The sequence below is a fragment of the Notolepis coatsorum genome (genome assembly GCF_963971535.1).
Source record: "Notolepis coatsorum genome assembly, chromosome: 9".
NCBI lineage: Eukaryota > Metazoa > Chordata > Actinopteri > Aulopiformes > Paralepididae > Notolepis > Notolepis coatsorum.
In genome coordinates this window covers 102,195,333-102,215,891 of record NC_140173.1, presented here as the reverse complement: position 1 = coordinate 102,215,891, position 20,559 = coordinate 102,195,333, and the positions used below count along the sequence as shown (strand labels likewise).

Genomic DNA, 20,559 nt, shown 5'->3' with positions numbered 1-20,559 from the left:
CACTGTTTGGTCACTTTTACACAGTCTCTGTGAGTCTATGGAACACCTCTACAGGTTTTTGTTTTTTCATGAAGGTTCATTGCTCTGTTTTCGGGTCGTGTTCTCAAAAAGTGGTCCTTGTGGTGAATTGGAGATGTACGTTTTATTAATATAAGGTCACACGGCCGGGAATCGGGGCTGAACACTGGGAAAGACCATTTATTAGATAGTACCCCTTGGATTTAGAAATTAGAAGGTTGAACTCTGTTTTCTTTTCTCTTTGTCTGTATAAATTGTTATTCTGTATTATTATTGTTTTTGTTATTTTCTTGTGAAGTTCTATGTATTGTGATTGTGTTTAATGTGTTTTGTTTCATGTGAATAATAATAAAAAAAAATTTATCAAAAAAAAAAAAAAATCATTATCACCAGCTGATATATGTTTGCTGATATATAGCTGTTTGGCTCATTGGACCGATACGGATACTGGCTGATAACCATATGATCACTGTTACATTGTGCATCCCTAATTTTGACATGAGTTGTACATTGTCTATTATTAGTTGTTTTATGTGGGATAAGTGTGGTTACACTTAGAGTGCTTAAAGTTTGTACTGAACTTGATCCAGTGATTGTCTTACACTCAGAGTACGTAGAGTTTGTACTACATTTGGTAGATCTGCTCTTGGCTTCTCTGCCCCTGCCTCATTGAATACCCTACAGGGGTGTCAAACTCATTTTCACAGAGGGCCACATCAGCATTATGGTTGCCCTCAAAGGGCCAAAGACCGTATAAATGTTAATGTAATGTAAAATAAATGTAGCTACTCATTTACATATTGTTAAACATGTTGTTTCTGTATTTATTACTTATTCAAGTTATACATATTGCATATGCATTTGCATAGATATAAAAATATGTTAGCTTATGTTATTTTAACAAATAATTTTAGTTTATCAGAACCCCATATTACTCCATTAATCAATGATCAAACCATGCAAGTAAATAACAAAGAAGAAGATCATCAAATACAAGCTATGACATTAAGTTTGTTCAAAACCTTTTTGTCACAGTCAAGAGGGGCAGAACTAACAAATGAGCTGCAAAGAACACGTGGGACAGATGTAGCAGATGTTACAAAAACAAATGGCTGCACACAACCTTGCAGAGGCCATACATCCAACTAATGGAAGATAGTTTAATTAACTTTAATTAACAGATTGCAGAATGGGTACAGTACAGTACAGCTCAATACACACAATTGTTAAGGGGATGCAGACCAGAGAAAGACTTTCGACTTTTTTACATCAGGGTCCACCATTTTCTATTCATAATGAAATTGCTATTATGTGTCTGCATGAACACACAACTGTAACTGTACTAAAAAATAACAAAATAAGGGTTGTCTCAGTTCACAACTATATTGGTCAAGTTTTGGGTGGGACTTGTTTGCGTCCCTACAGCTTCTTATTCAATTGAGCGAGATGCTCGGTTATGTCACACAGCCAGTTTGCATCTGACAGTTCAGACAATATTTCTTCAACCCTTTGTTACCTATTCCGCCTGGATCTTTTTTGTATTTTGGGTTGTAAAATTGTCAAATAATGTCTGAGGAGTAAGTGCTTTTGGCTTTTTTCCTTTGTTACTTCATCAATACCTCAGATGTTCAACATACATGTATGTGTAAGAATGTGTAATAACTAAGGCTGTCAAAGTTAAAGCTTTATTAACGCATTAACCCACAATTATTTTAACGCAGCTATTTTTTCACCCAAGATTAATGTTAAAAAAAAAAAAAAAAAAAAATCGTTTTTTTACCAGAGCTCTTGGGGGGCCACATCAAATGACGTGGCGGGGCATATTTAATACTTTTTTTTAAATGTGCTCTTAATTGTCTGATGTTTCTGTATTTATTAACGCACTATGACTGTACATTAGTTTAACTACTCAGTGTATTTATTGAGTATAAATAAAGACTGAATGCATGTTGTGCTCTCCTGGCTCTCCTCACCTCAGCCCAGGCCTTCAACACCGCCAGCTTCTCCATGGTGGTGGCGCTCTCGCTGTACAGCTGGCTGGACGAGCCCTTCCCCGCCTGCACCTTGTCCAGAGACGACACCAGCAGGTTGTGCACGCGCCGCAGGTCGTTCAGGTCACTGACCACGCCGCTGCCGATCCACGTGCTGCACACCTGCACGCACACCACACACGCACCACACACACACACGAAAATACAAACACAGACAGGAGTGATTGCAACACCCCCTTTCCTAGCGCTCTGCGCACGCAGGTGTAATTATAACAATGGTTCATGCAGTTCCTCATTGAATTTAAGTGCCAGTGCAGAAATGTTTCCTCAAATTCAACATTGCGTATTATTCTTTTACGCAGGAGCGAATGATGTCTTAAGAACTGCTCTGGGAATGAGGACTGCAGCAGTTTACAAGATGAACTCCAGTGATGGGCAGTAGCTAGCTACAAGTAGCGACGCTACATAGCTTAACTACATTTCTCAGTAGCGTGATGGTAGCGTCGCTACTTTTGAATCATTTAGCGTTTTCTGTAGCGCAGCTATTTATAGAACGAAGTAGTGACGTAGCGACGAGGAAACGCTACAACGCTACTATATCGGGAGAAACAGTCTAGACTATAAAGATTTGCGAGGAGAAAAAAAAAATCCCCGTAGAAAACCCACTATGATTGGTTGGTTGGTTTAGATATGAGTATGACGACTCACAATTGGGTATGGTTAAGCCAAAACATTACGGGTAGGCCAATCAGAGGCAGGATAGGGCGGGACTCCAACCGCAAATCAGGAAGTGAAAATCAAAACAGACCACTGATGAATGAACCAGTCTGCACGAAATGGCAGAGGGATTCGATGTTTCCAGGGCTTGTGATGGCATTGATGAAGATGATGTCAATAACAATGCCTCTCCATGGAATGAATTAATGGAAAAGATGAAGTTGTGGGATGCAGGCGCGGCGTATCTAAGGTAAGGGATAATAATAATGTTGTTAAACTGCCGCCGTGCACTGCAGCATTGGGCTGTGTTGGCACTTTCTGATGGAAACAAGACAAACGTCTTTCTCAGGTCTGCATCCCCTTAACAATTGTGTGTATTGAGCCGTACTGTATTGTACCCATTCTGCAATCTGTTAAATAAAGTTTTCATTCATTCAGGAGTGGTACATATCTAGCAGACAAGGATAAATAGTATTGTTTGTCTAGCAGTGTCAAGCTTGAGTGTTATACTCTGAGTACATAATATACTGTAGTAGTATAGACATATTAGCATAGTTGGTGGTAGTATAGACATGGTAGCATAATAGTAAAATGCAGTAAGTTATTATTAGTTAAAATTCAGATATTGAAGAAGTGTGTTTTTGGTTGATAAAGTGGGCAGGTTTCAGCTAGGAGAGGGTATCAGGCAGCCAGAAGATGCAGAGTTTAGGGATAAATAATACATAAAGATAGAATAGAAAAGAAACTGAGCATTTTTTTTGCCTGTTTGATGGAAACTTGATCATGAAGTAAAAAAAAAAAAAGTAGTGCAGATGTAGCTAGCTATTTTTGCCATGTTCTTGTAGTGTAGCTTGCTACATTTATCTGGGGATAGCTTCCATTGTAGTTGAGCTATATTTAATCGAGAGTAACTTGTAGTGTAGCTTGCTACATTTTCCAAGTAGCTTGCCCATCACTGATGAACTCCTTCTACAGAGAACATGTTTCTGGAACGAGGACTGCTGCAGTTTACAAGATGAACTCCCTGAGGGGGCTGCTGGACAGGGGAGGAGTCAAGGGACATGAGGGGGCTGCTGGACAGGGGAGGAGTCAAGGGACCTGAGGGGGCTGCTGGACAGGGGAGGAGTCATTCTGCCTGGACAGGGGAGGAGTCATTCCTACAGGAGAGGATACAACCTGAAGCTGAAGGCCACAGAGAGATACATGCAGGTAAAACTGAGCAGAGAGAGAGAGAGACAGGAGAGAGAGAGACAGGAGAGATACAGGAGAGAGAGACAGGAGATACAGGAGAGAGAGACAGGAGAGTGTGAGACAGAGACAGGAGAGTGTGAGACAGAGAGACAGGAGAGTGTGAGACAGAGAGAGAGACAGGAGAGTGTGAGACAGAGACAGGAAAGTGTGAAACAGAGAGAGAGACAGGAGAGTGTGAGACAGAGAGAGAGGAGAGTGAGAGAGAGAAACAGGAGAGTGAGAGACAGGAAAGTGTGAGACAGAGAGAGAGACATGAGAGAGAGAGACAGGAGAGAGAGACAGGAGAGTGTGAGACGGAGAGAGAGACAGGATAGTGTGAGACAGATAGACAGGAAAGTGTGAGACAGAGAGAGAGACAGGAGAGTGTGAGACAGAGAGAGACAGGAGAGTGTGAGACGGAGAGAGAGACAGGAAAGTGTGAGACAGAGAGAGACAGGAGAGTGAGAGACAGAGAGAGAGAGAGGAGAGTGAGAGACAGAGAGAGACAGGAGAGAGAGAGACAGGAGAGAGAGAGACAGGAGAGAGAGAGAGAGAGACAGGAAAGTGTGAGACAGAGAGAGACAGGAGAGTGAGAGAGAGACAGGAGAGTGAGAGACAGGAAAGTGTGAGACAGAGAGAGAGACAGGAGAGTGAGAGAGAGAGAGACAGGAGAGAGAGAGCAGAGTATGAAATAGAGAAGAGGAGAGGAGAGGAGTGTTTTATATAAGCCTTATACTGCCTCCCTCTGATCCCACTCATCCTCCACACAGCTCAAAGGGCATTCAAGGGATGGATGACTCAACAGTGTCTCTGGCTGTTAACACTTTCAATGCCAGAGCTCGGTGCACGATTTAGTGCTTCCGTGCCACCACCCACTTCAATGATAGAGCTCTCATATTTGCAAACGCATAAACTATGTCTTAAATTATGGCTGTCTAATCTGGCCGTAGCTTATCAATGACTTGTTTGCAGTCAACATTGTCAAAACGGATTGTTTTTTTTTACCTGTTCATTTCCGTTGCGTTTGAAAAACGCTCGTTTTTTTTAAGTTTCAGGAAAATATAAAGATTCTGTGATAATCGCCCTTTACTGGAATATTCTGGAATACACAAAAAACATTGTCATTTTTCGAATCATTTTCAAATAAACGCTAGATTATCGATAGTATGTGTACTTATGCACGCTATAGAAGCGAGCTGAAAAATCGATTCTCTCATTTCCTGATCAGCACACACACACACACGCACACACATAGGGCACACGTTGATATCTCTGTGAAAAAAGATCTGATTATCCTAAGACTGGTAAAATAGATTCCTTACCTCAGATCAGATGTTCTCCAAAAAGATTATTCCAATTCCTGATTGCCATTCCAAATATCGATCGTGTTTATTGATCCAACGCTAGGTACTGGAAATATGTATTCCATGCTGTTTTGGGGCTCGGCAATGAATCCGATCCTCTCGGGTGACTTGTCTGAGAAGTAAAATGAGGAAGCTGGATTCCCCCCCCCCCCCCATGTGTTTCATTCAATCCATTCCTAAGGGGTGCAGTACAACAGGGAGAGACGGTAGGGGGCGGTATTTTCCCAATGGAGCTCAGAGAGAGTTTGCAGCACTAACGTGAGACTAGATTGATGAAATATGAATTCAAATCGCTAATATAAAAAAAAGCGAGATCTCTCGTCGTTGGCAATGAACGGTCGGCATGAACAAACGAGATATATATCGTTGTTGGCATTAAAAGTGTTAAAGGGATATCAGCAGTAGAGATACCAGCACACCAGAATCCCTCAAAAAACACAGTCCACATGCCGAGATTAGGGCTGTTCGATATGACAAGATATATCGTGGGATGAGAGAAACATTTCTATTGGTAGATATTTTCCTCTATCGTCTATATCACTAAAAGTAGCATAATTGCTTTAAGTCAGTATTTTACTTCATTCACGACCTTGGAATAATAAACAAACAAGGAGGAGCGAGACACAGAACCAAACACCTGCAACACTCTGATACAGACTAGCTGGCCTGTGCGCAGCAATACAAATGCCTACAATGATTACATTTTTGGTTGATGCCATTATATCTTAATACAAGGACGATATTCATGGACTGACTTTTTGAGGCTTCCAAGCCCAGGATGTTCTGGGGGGAGCGGAGGCCTAAGGTCAGAGGTCAGGCAAGTGACAGGAAGGTCAACGGTTCCATTCTCACACTGGTCTGAGGCAGAAGCAACTCTCAAAACCCACCGTTAAAGTGCCCTTGAGCAAAGCAATAAAGCCTCAACTGCTCTAGGGCCAGCAGTGTCAGATTGGGGTGTATTGTACTACGCAGAGCAGCATCATGGCCCAAACGCACCGAACATGGGATGCGGGCGGGCGATCAGCGCTTCACTTTCGCTCCCATGTTAACGGGCATCGCTGTTTACACCGGCCGCGAGTGGGCGGGCGACTCGCGGCCTGGAAGCGTATTTTTTCACTTCCGTTGGATTCAGAGACGTGTGCCATGCGCATTTTCACAGACACTCAATATCTGCATTATTACCACACATATAGATGTTGTTCAACCAGCTAATATGTCTGTATCTCTCCCAATACAAATAAACCATACTATACTTTTTCAGGAGCACAGTCACACTGATTTCAACATTCTAAAATTATAATTAATGAGATAATAACGGGTTATACATGCCAAATGGAACACTGGAACTGGAAATCTTTAAAAAAAATCTTCAAACGGGGACTGATTTTTCATATAGACTAAGCATTTACAGGTATGAATGTGTGTAACTGTGTGAGTGTGAATCTACCTCGGGCAGATCAAGGTGCTGCTGTGTGTTTGCTCTCTAATTGTGCCAACTGTGATAACGATCCAAGTCAGTAGTAACTGAAGGGGCAAATACATAAACGCTACCCCATAATGCAACAGATGCGCCGTGGAGACTGGGATTCTAAATGTGAGTCTAACTTGATACAGTTTCTTCTCAAGAGAGATGACTCACTTACTGCAGCAGAGGAAGCCTCTAGGCAGCACCCCACCCCCATCCACCTTCACTGGCTCCCCATCACCCCACCCTCATCCACCTTCACTGGCTCCCCATCACCCCACCCCCATCCACCTTCACTGGCTCCTCATCACCCCACCCCCATCCACCTTCACTGGCTCCCCATCACCCCACCCTCATCCACCTTCACTGGCTCCCCATCACCCCACCCCCATCCACCTTCACTGGCTCCCCATCACCCCACCCCCATCCACCTTCACTGGCACATCACCCCACCCTCATCCACCTTCACTGGCACATCACCCCACCCTCATCCACCTTCACTGGCACATCACCCCACCCTCATCCACCTTCACTGGCACATCACCCCACCCTCATCCACCTTCACTGGCACATCACCCCACCATCATCCACCTTCACTGGCACATCACCCCACCCTCATCCACCTTCACTGGCACATCACCCCACCCTCATCCACCTTCACTGGCACATCACCCCACGCTCATCCACCTTCACTGGCACATCACCCCACCCTCATCCACCATCACTGGCACATCACCCCACCCTCATCCACCATCACTGGCTCCCCATCACCCCACCCTCATCCACCATCACTGAACCCTGCACCACCAGCCTGTTGTTATTCCATCATTTATTTTCCTTGTTAATAAAACCCGGCCCGTGCTTTAGCTCCACCTATTTTATAAACCTATGCATTTAAAAAGTATTCTCATCTGTTAATTACATCAATATTGTGCTGTCAGAACAGTATTGTGTTTGTAGGTGAAGTATTTACCTACCTTGTTTAACAACCAGGAAATGCCCAAGAGAAAGTTGCATGTATTTAAATTGAAACCTAGTAATCCATGCACAGCATTTCCCCCGCAGCAAGTCTCTTGGTTACAGCAAGGTTGTACCATCAAGGCAGCGTTATTTCTGTACATAATGTATTTACAAGACAAGGCTTTTGTTTGGTAGAAAAATAATGACTGCTGTGTAAACAGAGGTTCCCTGCCGCCCTCTAGTGGTTAGAAAATAATCACTGCAGCTTTAACACAGAATAGCACTCGAGGTCATAGGTTATACTGTATATCAGCACGGCTATGATGATCTCTGCATCACAGCTGTTGTTTTACAGTATAATGTACTCCCATCTGGAGGGTCTGAGTATTGTCCACCATCAGCACCAGGGATTGAACTAGCAACCCTACAACTACTAGGCAACCTAGTCCACCATCCTGCCACCCGAGTGTTCGGGACGTCTTACCTGGCATGCCTTCGCTGTGATGTCAGACGGCGTGTCAGGTGAAAAGGCTGGTCTGAGAGCAGCACCAACCTACGTGCGTGCGGGGGAGAAAGAGAATAACAATTTAACAAACAACCATATAGCGTGTAAAAGAAATTACTCTTTATAGGGATAGTTGTGATTTATGGAACCCGAGCCCTATTCTTACTTACCAACGATGTTGTTGATTGATAAGAGTCCTTTCTCAGCACAATCCATCCAGATAGTTAGCCACTAACCAATACAACGTTTGGATCCCTGCAATCTACTTTGTGTTCACTGTGGAGTAGATGTCAGTGAGCCTCAGTCAGCTTGTACAGACAGGAGCTTGACCCCATTGACTTTGCACTGGTTTGTGGCCAACAGTACGAGGGACAGCATGGATTGTGCTGAAAGACTGATCAACAACATCATTAACTCATTCTGCGCCAATCACGAAAAAAGTCAGGTTATCTCGCCAGCGGTTGAGCGCCAGAACCCGAGAAAAGTCGGGTTTTCATAGTTTTTTTTCTCATTTTTTCTTTTATTCGCTTTTAATATTCTTTACAGTCTCACGTAGGGCTGGGCGATAAAACGATAACGATAATTATATTTTAATAATCGATATTGAAAAAAAATATATCGCATATTTTTTTTTGGTGACCTGCAACAGGGCAGTTTTAAAACCAGAGACAGTGGACAGACTTGTCTTTCTTGCCTGCAACTTAAAGTAATGGCTTTGCTTGTCCAAATGACAATACTGACCAAATTGAGATTTATTTTTCTCTTTTATTTATTTTGTTTGCTTTCTAATTTAATATAGTTTGAAACCGTCTGTACACAGTAGGCTGTGTGTGCTAGCAGAGCTAGTCTCCAGTCGCGAGTCACAGTGCACATGTGCGGTGGTTTGTCCACCAAAAAAGCGCCAAAAGATAGAAAAAAAACTAGCAGAGCCAGACCTATTCAACTCCCCTGGAGCCACAGCCAGCAGAGAAGCTTGTTTACTTTCGCTTTCAAACCAGCTGCAGCCTGAGAACTGGAGTGTGAGGGGCTGTAACACTAAAGATGGCGGCAACGACAAAGAATAGCTGCAAAATAAACATACATCTGTTGTTCAAAAAAATAAGTTATTTTTTAACTTATAACAATATAGATAATTATCGATATCGAGTGATATGATAACAATATCATATCGTTATCGCGATATCATTTTTGGCCATACCGCCCAGCCCTAGTCTCACGGACCTCGGTGTATCATTGGGACTCATTCTGAGACCTCAAGATTGCAATGCCGGCTGAATCCTGCTAGGTGGCAGTACCGCCTACCCTTTGAAACCTTATTTCACACTGCATGTTACATTTTATATGGTCCGGGTGGAGAAATGGTACCCGGACAAGTGAAAGGCTTAATTCGAGCCACTTGGAACTAGGGATGGGCATTTTAAATAAAAATCCAGATTGATTGATCGCATGCTATACTGCGATAGCATGCATAAAAAAGGGAAAAGAAATAAATATTTGTTTGAATTTTTTAAATATATATATATTTTTTTAAACTTACTTTTGTTCATTCACGTATATGTTTAAGGAAACCAACAAACAGTTATAATCTTACACATACATGTGAAACAAATATGTAAAAAAAAAGAAAATGTAAAAAAGAAATTCATAAAAATTATTAATTATTTAAGATCGATTTTTCTCATAGCTACGAGTAACTCACGCCCAATCCCTACTTGGAACGCATCCAGCACACTTGATGCATAGTTTGTCCCATTTAATTTCAGGGACCCAATGGACATCAATACTGGAAATCGCGATCAGACAATTGGAATATTCATTTTGGAATACTTCCTAGCAAAGGTAAAGACTATAGAACATCAACCCTACTTTGATCCTACAATGATTTCACATCGATCGCAACGATGTCATATACTCCAAAGCGTATGCCGTTGCTGACGATCGGAGCATCACAAAACGACCCCCCCCCCCCTTTGATGCCTTCATGATGAAACATAGTACCTATTATATACCTTTGATTTGGAAATAGTATCGTGTCCAGGCGGCGTGTAGCTTTATGCCAAGCAAGCAGTGCAAAAATTTACCGTAGTGGCATGCAGTAATGCGCCTTTCATTTTCCGCCGCCCAGCGCCCAGGTCGCGCGGAAATAGGCTGTCTATTGCCATTCTCTTTGACAAACTCTAACCTTAACCAGCTCCTTAACAACGCCTAAACTTAACCGTTCTAACCTTAACCAACTCCGAAACAATGCCTAACCTTAACCTTAACCTTAACCATGCCTAACCTTAACCATAGAAATTATATTGCCATTCTCTTTGACAAACTCTAACCTTAACCAGCTCCTTAACAGCGCCTAAACTTAACCGTTCTAACCTTAACCAACTCCGAAACAATGCCTAACCTTAACCTTAACCTTAACCATGCCTAACCTTAACCGGCGAAAGAATACACGTTAAAAAAAAATCACGTTAAAAAATATTTTCGATGGGATTCGAACTCGCCAGCAAACAAGCCATAGGATCCACAGCCATGTGTCCTTGCCAATTGAGCTATTGCTAGATACTGAATAAGGGGCGGTGACTTATATATATTGAGCTCCGCAAGGCGGGATCTCATGCGCATGCGCGGGCACCTCGCGCGAGCACGCCGGCGCACGCACGCACCTGAGCGAGCACGCCGCCGCCGGTGCACGCACGGTAGCATTTGTCTGAAAAGAAGGGCGCTTTACCGCACTAGCGTGCGGTGACGAATGCGGAAGCATTTTTGCACTGCTTGCTTGGCATTAACGTACAGGCGTCCAGGCGAGCAATGCGAACGACTTAAAAAAAACTAAAAAAAAACTCAGCTTCCAGGAATTAGCCCGGATCACGCTGAAACTATACAATATTCACCACGGGATAACACGCAAACTTATACATGAAAAAATGTACTCTTTTTTACATGTTGGACGAGAGATAGTGACTGTCAAATGAGCCATAGTATTGTCTCCATAGCTGTAATATAGAATATAGATATAGCTCTGCAAACATCGTGGCACACCATGAAAATACCTATCTTTTAAAGCGTGGCCCATTGACAGCAGGAATGGAACGTTGCAGGAACGTTGACAAAGACATCACAGGAACAGGTTTAATGGAGGAATGACGCCACAACCAAGTGAGGACAACCCACACTTAAATAACAGACTAATTACAAATTGACAACAGCTGGCAAGCCAGTCTAAAACAAATCATCAACCACAAGGACACAAAAGCATAATTACCAAAACACAACCAGACAGGGGAACACCATCAAACAAGGGGAGGGAAAGTTAACAACAGCACACACCATGAAACCACATTAATCATACTATTAATTATATTCATTACATTTGTCAACATGGTTAATGTGCCGGCCTGCACCATCTGCTGGTGACCACTAGAGGGTGGTATGAGACCATTGTCCACTCCTTGTCTGTGGTGTTGACTCTCCCAGACTTGAGCTGGTCTGGGAGTGTAACATTAAAGTAAGAAATAGGGCTAGAGTTCCAGAAATCACAACGGTCGCTTTAAACGCTGAGGCAAACATTCACAAGGATGTTCAATATAACTTTGTCTAGTTCTTTCTTTTACTTCTCAGACAATTAATCTATTTCTTGTACATAATGAAGGACAGAGGTCAAGAGGTCTGGTTTTCGACCATTCATTTGTAAAACACACAGATCTCACCATTTGACCACAGGCTCAGCGCTTGGTACGTTTCAGAACCAACTGCATGGACGTTTCGTGGACCCATGCAGAACCCAGCAGAACCCAGCCTATTGTGAGATCTGTTTACATGGTAGACATACTTCTGGAAGCAGAGAAACCACATAAGTGCTCCGGTCCGTGACTGCCTGGTACCTCTCCAGGATGACTTACGTTGGCCTGGTACTGACTTACGTTGGCCTGGTACTACTTCAGGATGACTTACGTTGGCCTGGTACTGCTCCAGGATGACATATGTTGGCCTGGTACCGCTCCAGGATGACTTACGTTGGCCTGGTACTGACTTACTTTGGCCTGGTACTACTTCAGGATGACTTACGTTGGCCTGGTACTGACTTACGTTGGCCTGGTACTACTTCAGGATGACTTACGTTGGCCTGGTACTGCTCCAGGATGACGTGGCCCGGGAACTCGGGCTCAGGCACAGAGGCAAACTTCTTGATGATGTCCTCCAAGGCCTGCAGCCCGGCCATCCGCAGCTGGTTGCTGTGGTCCGTAGCCGCCATGAAGGCCATGCGGATCAGGTCAGACAGGTGGAGCACCAGCAGGTCACCTGGACACAGGATGGGTGTGGATTCAGAGTCAAACAGGGGGCTTGTCTTGGAGACAATGGTGTAGAGACACATCGTTACCTGAACGCTTAAAATCGCTGCCAAAATTGGCTTCTTTTTTTCTATGCCACCCTGCTTCACAATAACAATCACATACAAGGTCCATAAATATTTGGACATTGACAGAATTTTCTAAATGTTTGCTCTGTACACCACCACAATGGACTTGCAATGAAACAATCAAGATTGAGGGTGGATTTAGGATTTACAAAAAATTTTGCTGAAGGTCTGGAGTTAAAGGACATGTTGTTTCATTGTTATGCATTGCGGTGGTGTACAGAGCTGTCTAGTTTTCATACAGTTTCTTTTTCTGTACTGGAGGGGGGAGAAACTCTCACATGGGCATAGCGTGAATTACAGGTCTGCAAGCCCTGTCTCAATAAAGACCATTCTCTCCTGTGTCTCCTCTACTCTGTATCCCCTTCAGCCTTCCTACTGTCTCAATAAAGACCATTCTCTCCTGTGTCTCCTCTACTCTGTCTCCTTACTGTCTCAATAAAAGACCCTTCTCTCCTGTGTCTTCTCTACTCGGTCTCCCTCTCAACCTTCCTACTGTCTCAATAAATAACCTTCTCTCCTGTGTCTCCTCTACTCTGTCTCCCTCTCAACCTTCCTACTGTCTCAATAAAGACCCTTCTCTCCTGTGTCTTCTCTACTCGGTCTCCCTCTCAACCTTCCTACTGTCTCAATAAATAACCTTCTCTCCTGTGTCTCCTCTATGTCTCCCTCTCAACCTTCCTACTCGTCAAGCAGAGTGAATTACCCAGTCGCCCATATAAAAAAAATCCAAGTTTCACTTGATTAACTCATTGGGCGCCATACCCAATAAAGTCGGGTTATCTCTCCAACCATTGAGCGCCAAAACCTGAGTATACTCGGATTTTGATCCTTTGATCTTTTCCTTTGATCCCAGTTCTATACGGTCAGCCGGAGCCCTCTAGGTGTCCCTGGCTCATCTGCCTACGTTGGAATTGCAATGACGATTGAATCTCACCAGGTGGCAGTATCGCCTACCTTTTGAACTGGAATGGCTTGGTGTGGATACACCTTTTCCCTTTTTATTTTATTTTTGCAAGGGCTCCTTCTCCTCGGAGACAGAGAGACACAGCGATTGCCTCGAGATTTGGTTGCCTGAAGCCTATTTACCATATACACGAGTATAGACATATACATGGGTAATCGCGATGGCGATGTGATCACTGGGAATTATTCTTTTTAGAAGGGTAAGGTATATTCTATGTCTATAACAGATCTCAGTGCAGCATTTGATACAATCGATCACGATATTCTAATCGATAGTCTTGAAAACCATGTCGGTTTCTCAGAACATGTGCTGGGCTGGTTTAAAACATACATCAGAGGGAGGAAATTCTATGTTAAACTAGGAGATCACATGTCTGATATATACGACAACAACTATGGAGTTGCACAAGGGAGTTGCTTAGGTCCTTTACTCTTCTCCCTTTACATGTTACCGCTGGGTGATATCATCAGAGAACATAATGTAGATTTCCATAGCTATGCGGATGATACACAACTGTACATATCTGCTGAACCAAATGATACAGTGATTAGCTCCATTACAGACTGCTTACTGGCAATAAATAAATGGATGAGTAAGAACTTCCTGAAACTAAACGAGAACAAAACTGAAATTTTAATTATCGGCTCCAAAACTAAAAAAGAAACATTAATAAAGAACCTGGGGGGACTAACCCCTTGGATCAAATCTGAGGTCACTAGTCTTGGGGTTATCATAGATTCAGAACTGAACTTCAATTCTCATATTAGCAAAGTGACGAAAACATCGTTCTTCCATCTCAGAAATATAGCAAAAGTACGACCATTTATTAATCAGAACGATGCTGAGAAGCTAATTCATGCATTCATATCTAGCCGGTTAGACTACTGTAATGCACTTTTCACAGGTCTCCCTAAGAAAACCACAGAGAGGCAAGAGGAAACATCAGGGATATCCTGACACAACTTGTATTTACCTGCACTATTCTTACCCTGCCTACTCTTATACACTGCCTATCAAATTCATGTGTCGGTTATTGCACTTTTTACTTCTTACTGATGACTATTTTTAAACTGAATCATTTTAAACTATTTTTATTATTTGCTAGATCCAAATGTGAAACACTGATTATTTGTATTACTGAATAGAGAGCTTATTAGGATGCTAGATCCTAATGTGAAACACTGTGATTTGCCATACCTTGCTATGCTCGCTCATGCCTGTATTTTTTATGTCCGTTCTATTTTATAATTTTTTGACTATTTTTAAACTGAATCATTTTAAACTATTTTTACTATTTGTGTTACTGAAAACTGTAAGCGGAGAGCCTATTGGGATGCTAGATCCTAATGTGAAACACTGTGATTTGCCATACCTTGCTACCTGTCTATCTTTTTATGCTCGCTTATGCCTGTATTTTTTACTGTTGTGAAGCACTTTGAACTGCAACCTCTGTATGAAAAGTGCTATACAAATAAAGTTATTATTATTATTATTATTATTATTATTATTATTTTACCGAATCTGAAACATGTTTTTGTAACGATCACAGTGTCGTGTTTTACCGGACGTAAAACATGCTCGACAAACACGGTCGCAGTTTCTAGTTGAAACGACCCCCCCCCCCCTTGATGATCTTGTGAAGGCACATATGTACATGGTATATACCTTTGATTGGGGAGTATTTGGGGTTTCAGGCGATCAACCAGAACGATTTGGGCTTATTGCATATAACGCGTCATATCTCGCGATCTATGGAGAAAGACTGGATTATTTTGGAAAGGGGCAATGTTTAGCGTGTAATAAACTACAGTGTGTATAAATGAACTGATTAGTCAGTAATGGACTATGAACAATGCCTGTCATATGAGCCATACTATTGTCTCCATAGCTATAATACAGAACACACGATGGGTCTGCAAACATCGTTAAAATGGTCAATAACGCTGGTGCCAGCCAGTACAAATGGGGAAAGTCAAATGGCACTCAAATAATTAAAGGACAAAGACACGTACAAACTCATCACAAGAGAAACTCTTCCCAGCTCATTTGAGCAGCCGTGTCAGTAAATACCTGGACGCGTCCCGGAGACTTAATAGAAACTCTTGTCAGTGGGAACTCTCTGCGCCACCAGCAGATACGTGGGGGAGGTACTTGTCGTGGGGAAGGTACTTGTCGTGACTACCACAATTTGATTCATGACTATAGAAAACCCACTTAAAAGCCCTGTTCCTTTAAAGGACCCATGTCTTATAAATGGCCTTTTCCAGTATTTAGCATTGTTTTCTAGCAATGTGGGGTTGTATCAATGGGGTCTGTGTCTCTATTCTCATTTTGGCTTATCAGTCCACTGTGTCTCTATAGGGAGGTGTAGTGGTCATTGCCATTTTTCGTGTTCCACCCTCTGTCCAACGCAATGTATTTCCCCATTGCCCATTTCTAAATCGCCTCGTTTAAAACAAATAAAGCATTAACATTGCATGGTGTACCTTTCTGTGCTTATTCATCCACAATCTATAGCTCAACATGAAAATATTCGCAATTAATCATAAAAAAATATTGCGAAATTTTATTTCAACCAAACATTTTTAAACAATAATGTTAGTGATAGAAGGGAACTCATTTTGTGCAAAAATGTAAAGCTTTTCAATTTCCATGCGGCAGAATTGTTACAATAGCCGATAATCCATTTTCCCAATGATAAATCCCTATACGGGTGGAACAACCAGTGACGTCAGACTACACCTCCCTATTCTCATTTTGGCTTATCAGTCCACTTCATATGTCACGACTCACGAGATCCTCCCCCACTGAACTAAGCCATTCTGAATTCCGCGTACCTGTGACGTCCAAGAATTCTCATCTGCACCCCTCTATGGTTGTAGCGCACACTCAACCATTCGCTCAACAACAGAGCGAGTGGAAATACTGACACTTCCTCAAACGGGTTGATGTGCGCGGGTGCCGACAGAGAGAATCAACAATTCGCTCAACAACGGAGCAGTGGGAATAATGCGGAAGCGGTCTCCCGGTCCCTGACTCTCCCTCTCTCTCTCTCTCGACCTGCATTTTACACAAAATCGCTCGAGCCGCTCACACGTGGGCATTTGTATTTCTGTTTGAACTGTTAACATCCACATGTGTTTTATTTAAATGTAGGGCTTACAGCTCTGAATCATAAAATGTTCCCCTACTGTATATCCCAGTGAAATCACCATAGTTACTGTCATACCGTAATTCCTCTAATAGTAACCGGGTCTCAAATACAAGCCGGGTCTCTATTAATGGCCGGGTGCGCTCTTGAGCTAAGCAATTATAAGCCGGCCTCCTAATACAAGCCGGGTTACTAATATACTGAGCTGCATACTGAGCTAGTTACTTGATTTCACTTTGAAAACGTTGAAATGACCAGTGACCACCTGTAATTGCACTGTTTACTATTTCATACAGTACTTGGTTTCAATAAATGAACCCAGTACATTTTACTGGGTTCAAACTGACACAAAATGTTGATTTATTCATTATGATCCGTTTGAACATTTGAAATATAGGCCTCCCTCTTATACAGGCCTCCTCCTAATACAAGCCTGGTACCCGCTACAGTTGAAACAAATACAAGCCGGGGTTACTATTAGAGGAATTACGGTATATGATGAATTGAAAATGGGGGACCCTGATGTAAACAAGACTAAAGACTTTCTCTGGTCTGCATCCCCTTAGCAATTGTGTGTATTGAGCTGTACTGTATTGTACCCATTCTGCAATCTGTTAATAAAGTTTTCAATCAATCAATCAATCAATAGTGTCCCAGTGAAATCACCATGGTTACTGTCATAGTGTCCCAGTGAAATCACCATGGTTACTGTCAGTGTCCTAGGAGTTATTCCACTTTTCACTGTCTATGGAGCAGCTTCAGGATATGTCTTTTGAGTCCCGTCTCTCTGATTGATTAAGGAGAGACGTGTTCATATTCACAGATCAAAACTGAAAAAACAACAACATGCTTTAAATACTTATGTATTGCAATAACACATTCTTAAGATACATGTGATACCAATGATTCTGAAGTATCACAGTATTATGCATTCAATCTTTATGTATACTCGTAGTCGTTAATACACTTAAATACAGAGTAGTTAAACTCATTTATAGTGTCGTCGAGATGTTACAAGTTTCATAGTGCATAAATAAAAACATCATACAATCAAAAAATATATATATATTATCATATGGCAAAATTGTGGTTCTGTGTGGTACCATAGAGGTTCTTGGCCTGGTATATTATCATATTGTAAAACGGTGGTACCTTTGGGGTTCTTGGCCTGGTATATTATCATTATGGTAAAACGGTGGTACCTTTGGGGTTCTTGGCCTGGTATGGTATATTATCACATGGTAAAACGGTGGTACCTTTGGGGTTCTTGGCTTGGTATATTATGACATGGTAAAACGGTGGTACCTTTGGGGTTCTTGGCCTGGTATATTATCACATGGTAAAACGGTGGTACCTTTGGGGTTCTTGGCTTGGTATATTATCACATGGTAAAACGGTGGTACCTTTGGGGTTCTTGGCTTGGTATATTATCACATGGTAAAACGGTGGTACCTTTGGGGTTCTTGGCCTGGTATGGTATATTATCACATGGTAAAACGGTGGTACCTTTGGGGTTCTTGGCTTGGTATATTATCACATGGTAAAACGGTGGTACCTTTGAGGTTCTTGGCGCGGGCGGCGCGTGCAGCCGCCAGGTCGAAGTGTGTCTTGTCTGCGTTCTCGCAGAGCTGGATGATGCGGCACAGACAGTCTGCAGCAAACACCCGCGTCACCCAGCGTGGCGCCACCGAGGGTTTGGACTTGTCGTCCTCGCCGAGGCTGGTGAACATGGTGTCGTCGTCCATCTCGTCCTTCTTCTCCGAGTCCTCGTCTTTCCCCATCTCAAACGTCACGGCCGCTCCCACCTCTACACAGCAGGACCACAGAGGGTTTTAACAGAGCGTGTGGAGGAACAGCACACACCTTTACACAGCAGGATCACAGAGGGTTTTAACAGAGCGTGTGGAGGAACAGCACACACCTCTACACAGCAGGACCACAGAGGGTTTTAACAGAGCGTGTGGAGGAACAGCACACACCTCTACACAGCAGGATCACAGAGGGTTTTAACAGAGCGTGTGGAGGAACAGCACACACCTCTACACAGCAGGATCACAGAGGGTTTTAACAGAGCGTGTGGAGGAACAGCACACACCTCTACACAGCAGGATCACAGAGGGTTTTAACAGAGCGTGTGGAGGAACAGCACACACCTCTATACAGCAGGATCACAGAGGGTTTTAAAACCTCTTAGCATGCGCCGTCCCGCATAATATATTTTTTTTATCTACTTTTTCTCTTCATTTTCAATTTTTCTCCCATCCCAATTTCGTATATCCAATTCTTCCCTCCCCTGTCTTGAACGTTGCTAGAATATGCCTCCCACAGGTCAGTTGTAGTGAGGACAGAAGCCTTGCATAATGTGTCCCCTCCGGTACACGAGGAGGCAGCCTGTCGCATCTTTTCACCGCAGCAGCTCGAACTCTGTGGCGAGGAGTAACGCGTGGGAGGCTCACGCTGCCCCGTCACTTCCTGCTTCCGTCGCACCGGCGTCACCAAACCGACCTGTAGGAGTCGCTGTCCACAACGTCAAATCCCCACACACCGGCTTTCCCACCCTCTAACACTTGCCAATTGTGTTAGTATGAACGACCGGCCAGCCGGTAGCAACGCCGAGAGCTGGGCTCGAACCCAGCGTCTCCTATGTTAGAGGCGAGCGCCTTGCCCACTGCACCAATCAGATTTGGATTTGTAAGCCATACCACCTTCTGGGGAAATACTACCTCTGGACTACTAATACTACAGAAAAACTTGAGTAACAAGTTTTTCTACAACTCAAGTTCAGACCTATGTTACTCTATTACATTAGCACTAAAAGTAAAAAGAATGTCTGGAATCAGAAACTTCAGAATGTCATCTTTCAAAAGAGACCAGGCTCATGCATGTGCTATAAGTATAAAGTATGTCGTTTTGGTTTGCAAAAAAAGTATGCAGTCCTCAAAAACTAAAACTAAAATGGCCAGGAGACTCATTGCAGGTTAAGCGAGAGCGTGTGGAGGAACAGCACACACCTCTACACAGCAGGATCACAGAGGGTTTTAACAGAGCGTGTGGGAGGAAGCACACAGTACTGCTTCAACAGTGTGTTTAGAAGGAGTTCTGAATAACAGCTCTTATACCAGGGCATATTCAGGATAGTTTATACACCTACATATACTGATCACAAACACCCCTGTACACTGTACATGAACTACAGGAATATTCTGGATATTACCATGGAAACTGAACTGAAGGGATCCTGGTTAGTATCGTTATAACCCTGGTGTCCTGCTGGGTTTCTTAAAGAACAGGAGCTTATTTTATATGATGTCTGCATGCGCCAAATAAAGACAAATGGTATGAGCATCCACAATATTTATAGGATATTGTTATGTAAGTAAACACAGGAAATGGTCAGGATATTTTCCATAGTCTGGACAGTATAACAGTATATGTTTTTCAGTACGAATCACAAAGTAATGACATTCATTACTGTGTGATTCATCTTCATCATCAGTCTATTTTAATTTAATTAATATTGCTGCAAGAAATAGTTTTTTCATTAACTTAGAACCATTAAGTATGTATATGTATATACACTAGCGTTGGCAGGTACACCGAATATGAAGGTATACCCAGGGTGACCGAATCCATAGGATCCAAAAGCAGGACAGCGTGCTGAGTTGGCAGGACATTTGCGGGACAGTAAAGTAATACAGTAATACAATAAAGTAAGTAATACAGAAATACTGTCATGTAAAAATAATTACGTTTACATAATGTATAAAGCATTTAATCTTT

At 42.7% G+C, this 20,559-nt stretch overlaps 1 protein-coding gene across 1 annotated transcript in view; it reads right to left on the bottom strand.

Moving 5' to 3' along the window:
• heatr5b (HEAT repeat containing 5B) overlaps window positions 1–20,559 on the bottom strand; it is a 227,685-nt gene that overhangs the window by 69,512 nt on the left and 137,614 nt on the right. Inside the window, exons 23-26 of the mRNA XM_084321947.1 lie at window positions 18,335–18,586; window positions 12,365–12,546; window positions 8,230–8,298; window positions 1,992–2,171 (exon numbers count right to left, since the gene is read on the bottom strand). Of these exons, the coding sequence (XP_084178073.1) occupies window positions 1,992–2,171; window positions 8,230–8,298; window positions 12,365–12,546; window positions 18,335–18,586 (683 nt within the window). The remainder of the gene's footprint in view (window positions 1–1,991; window positions 2,172–8,229; window positions 8,299–12,364; window positions 12,547–18,334; window positions 18,587–20,559) is intronic.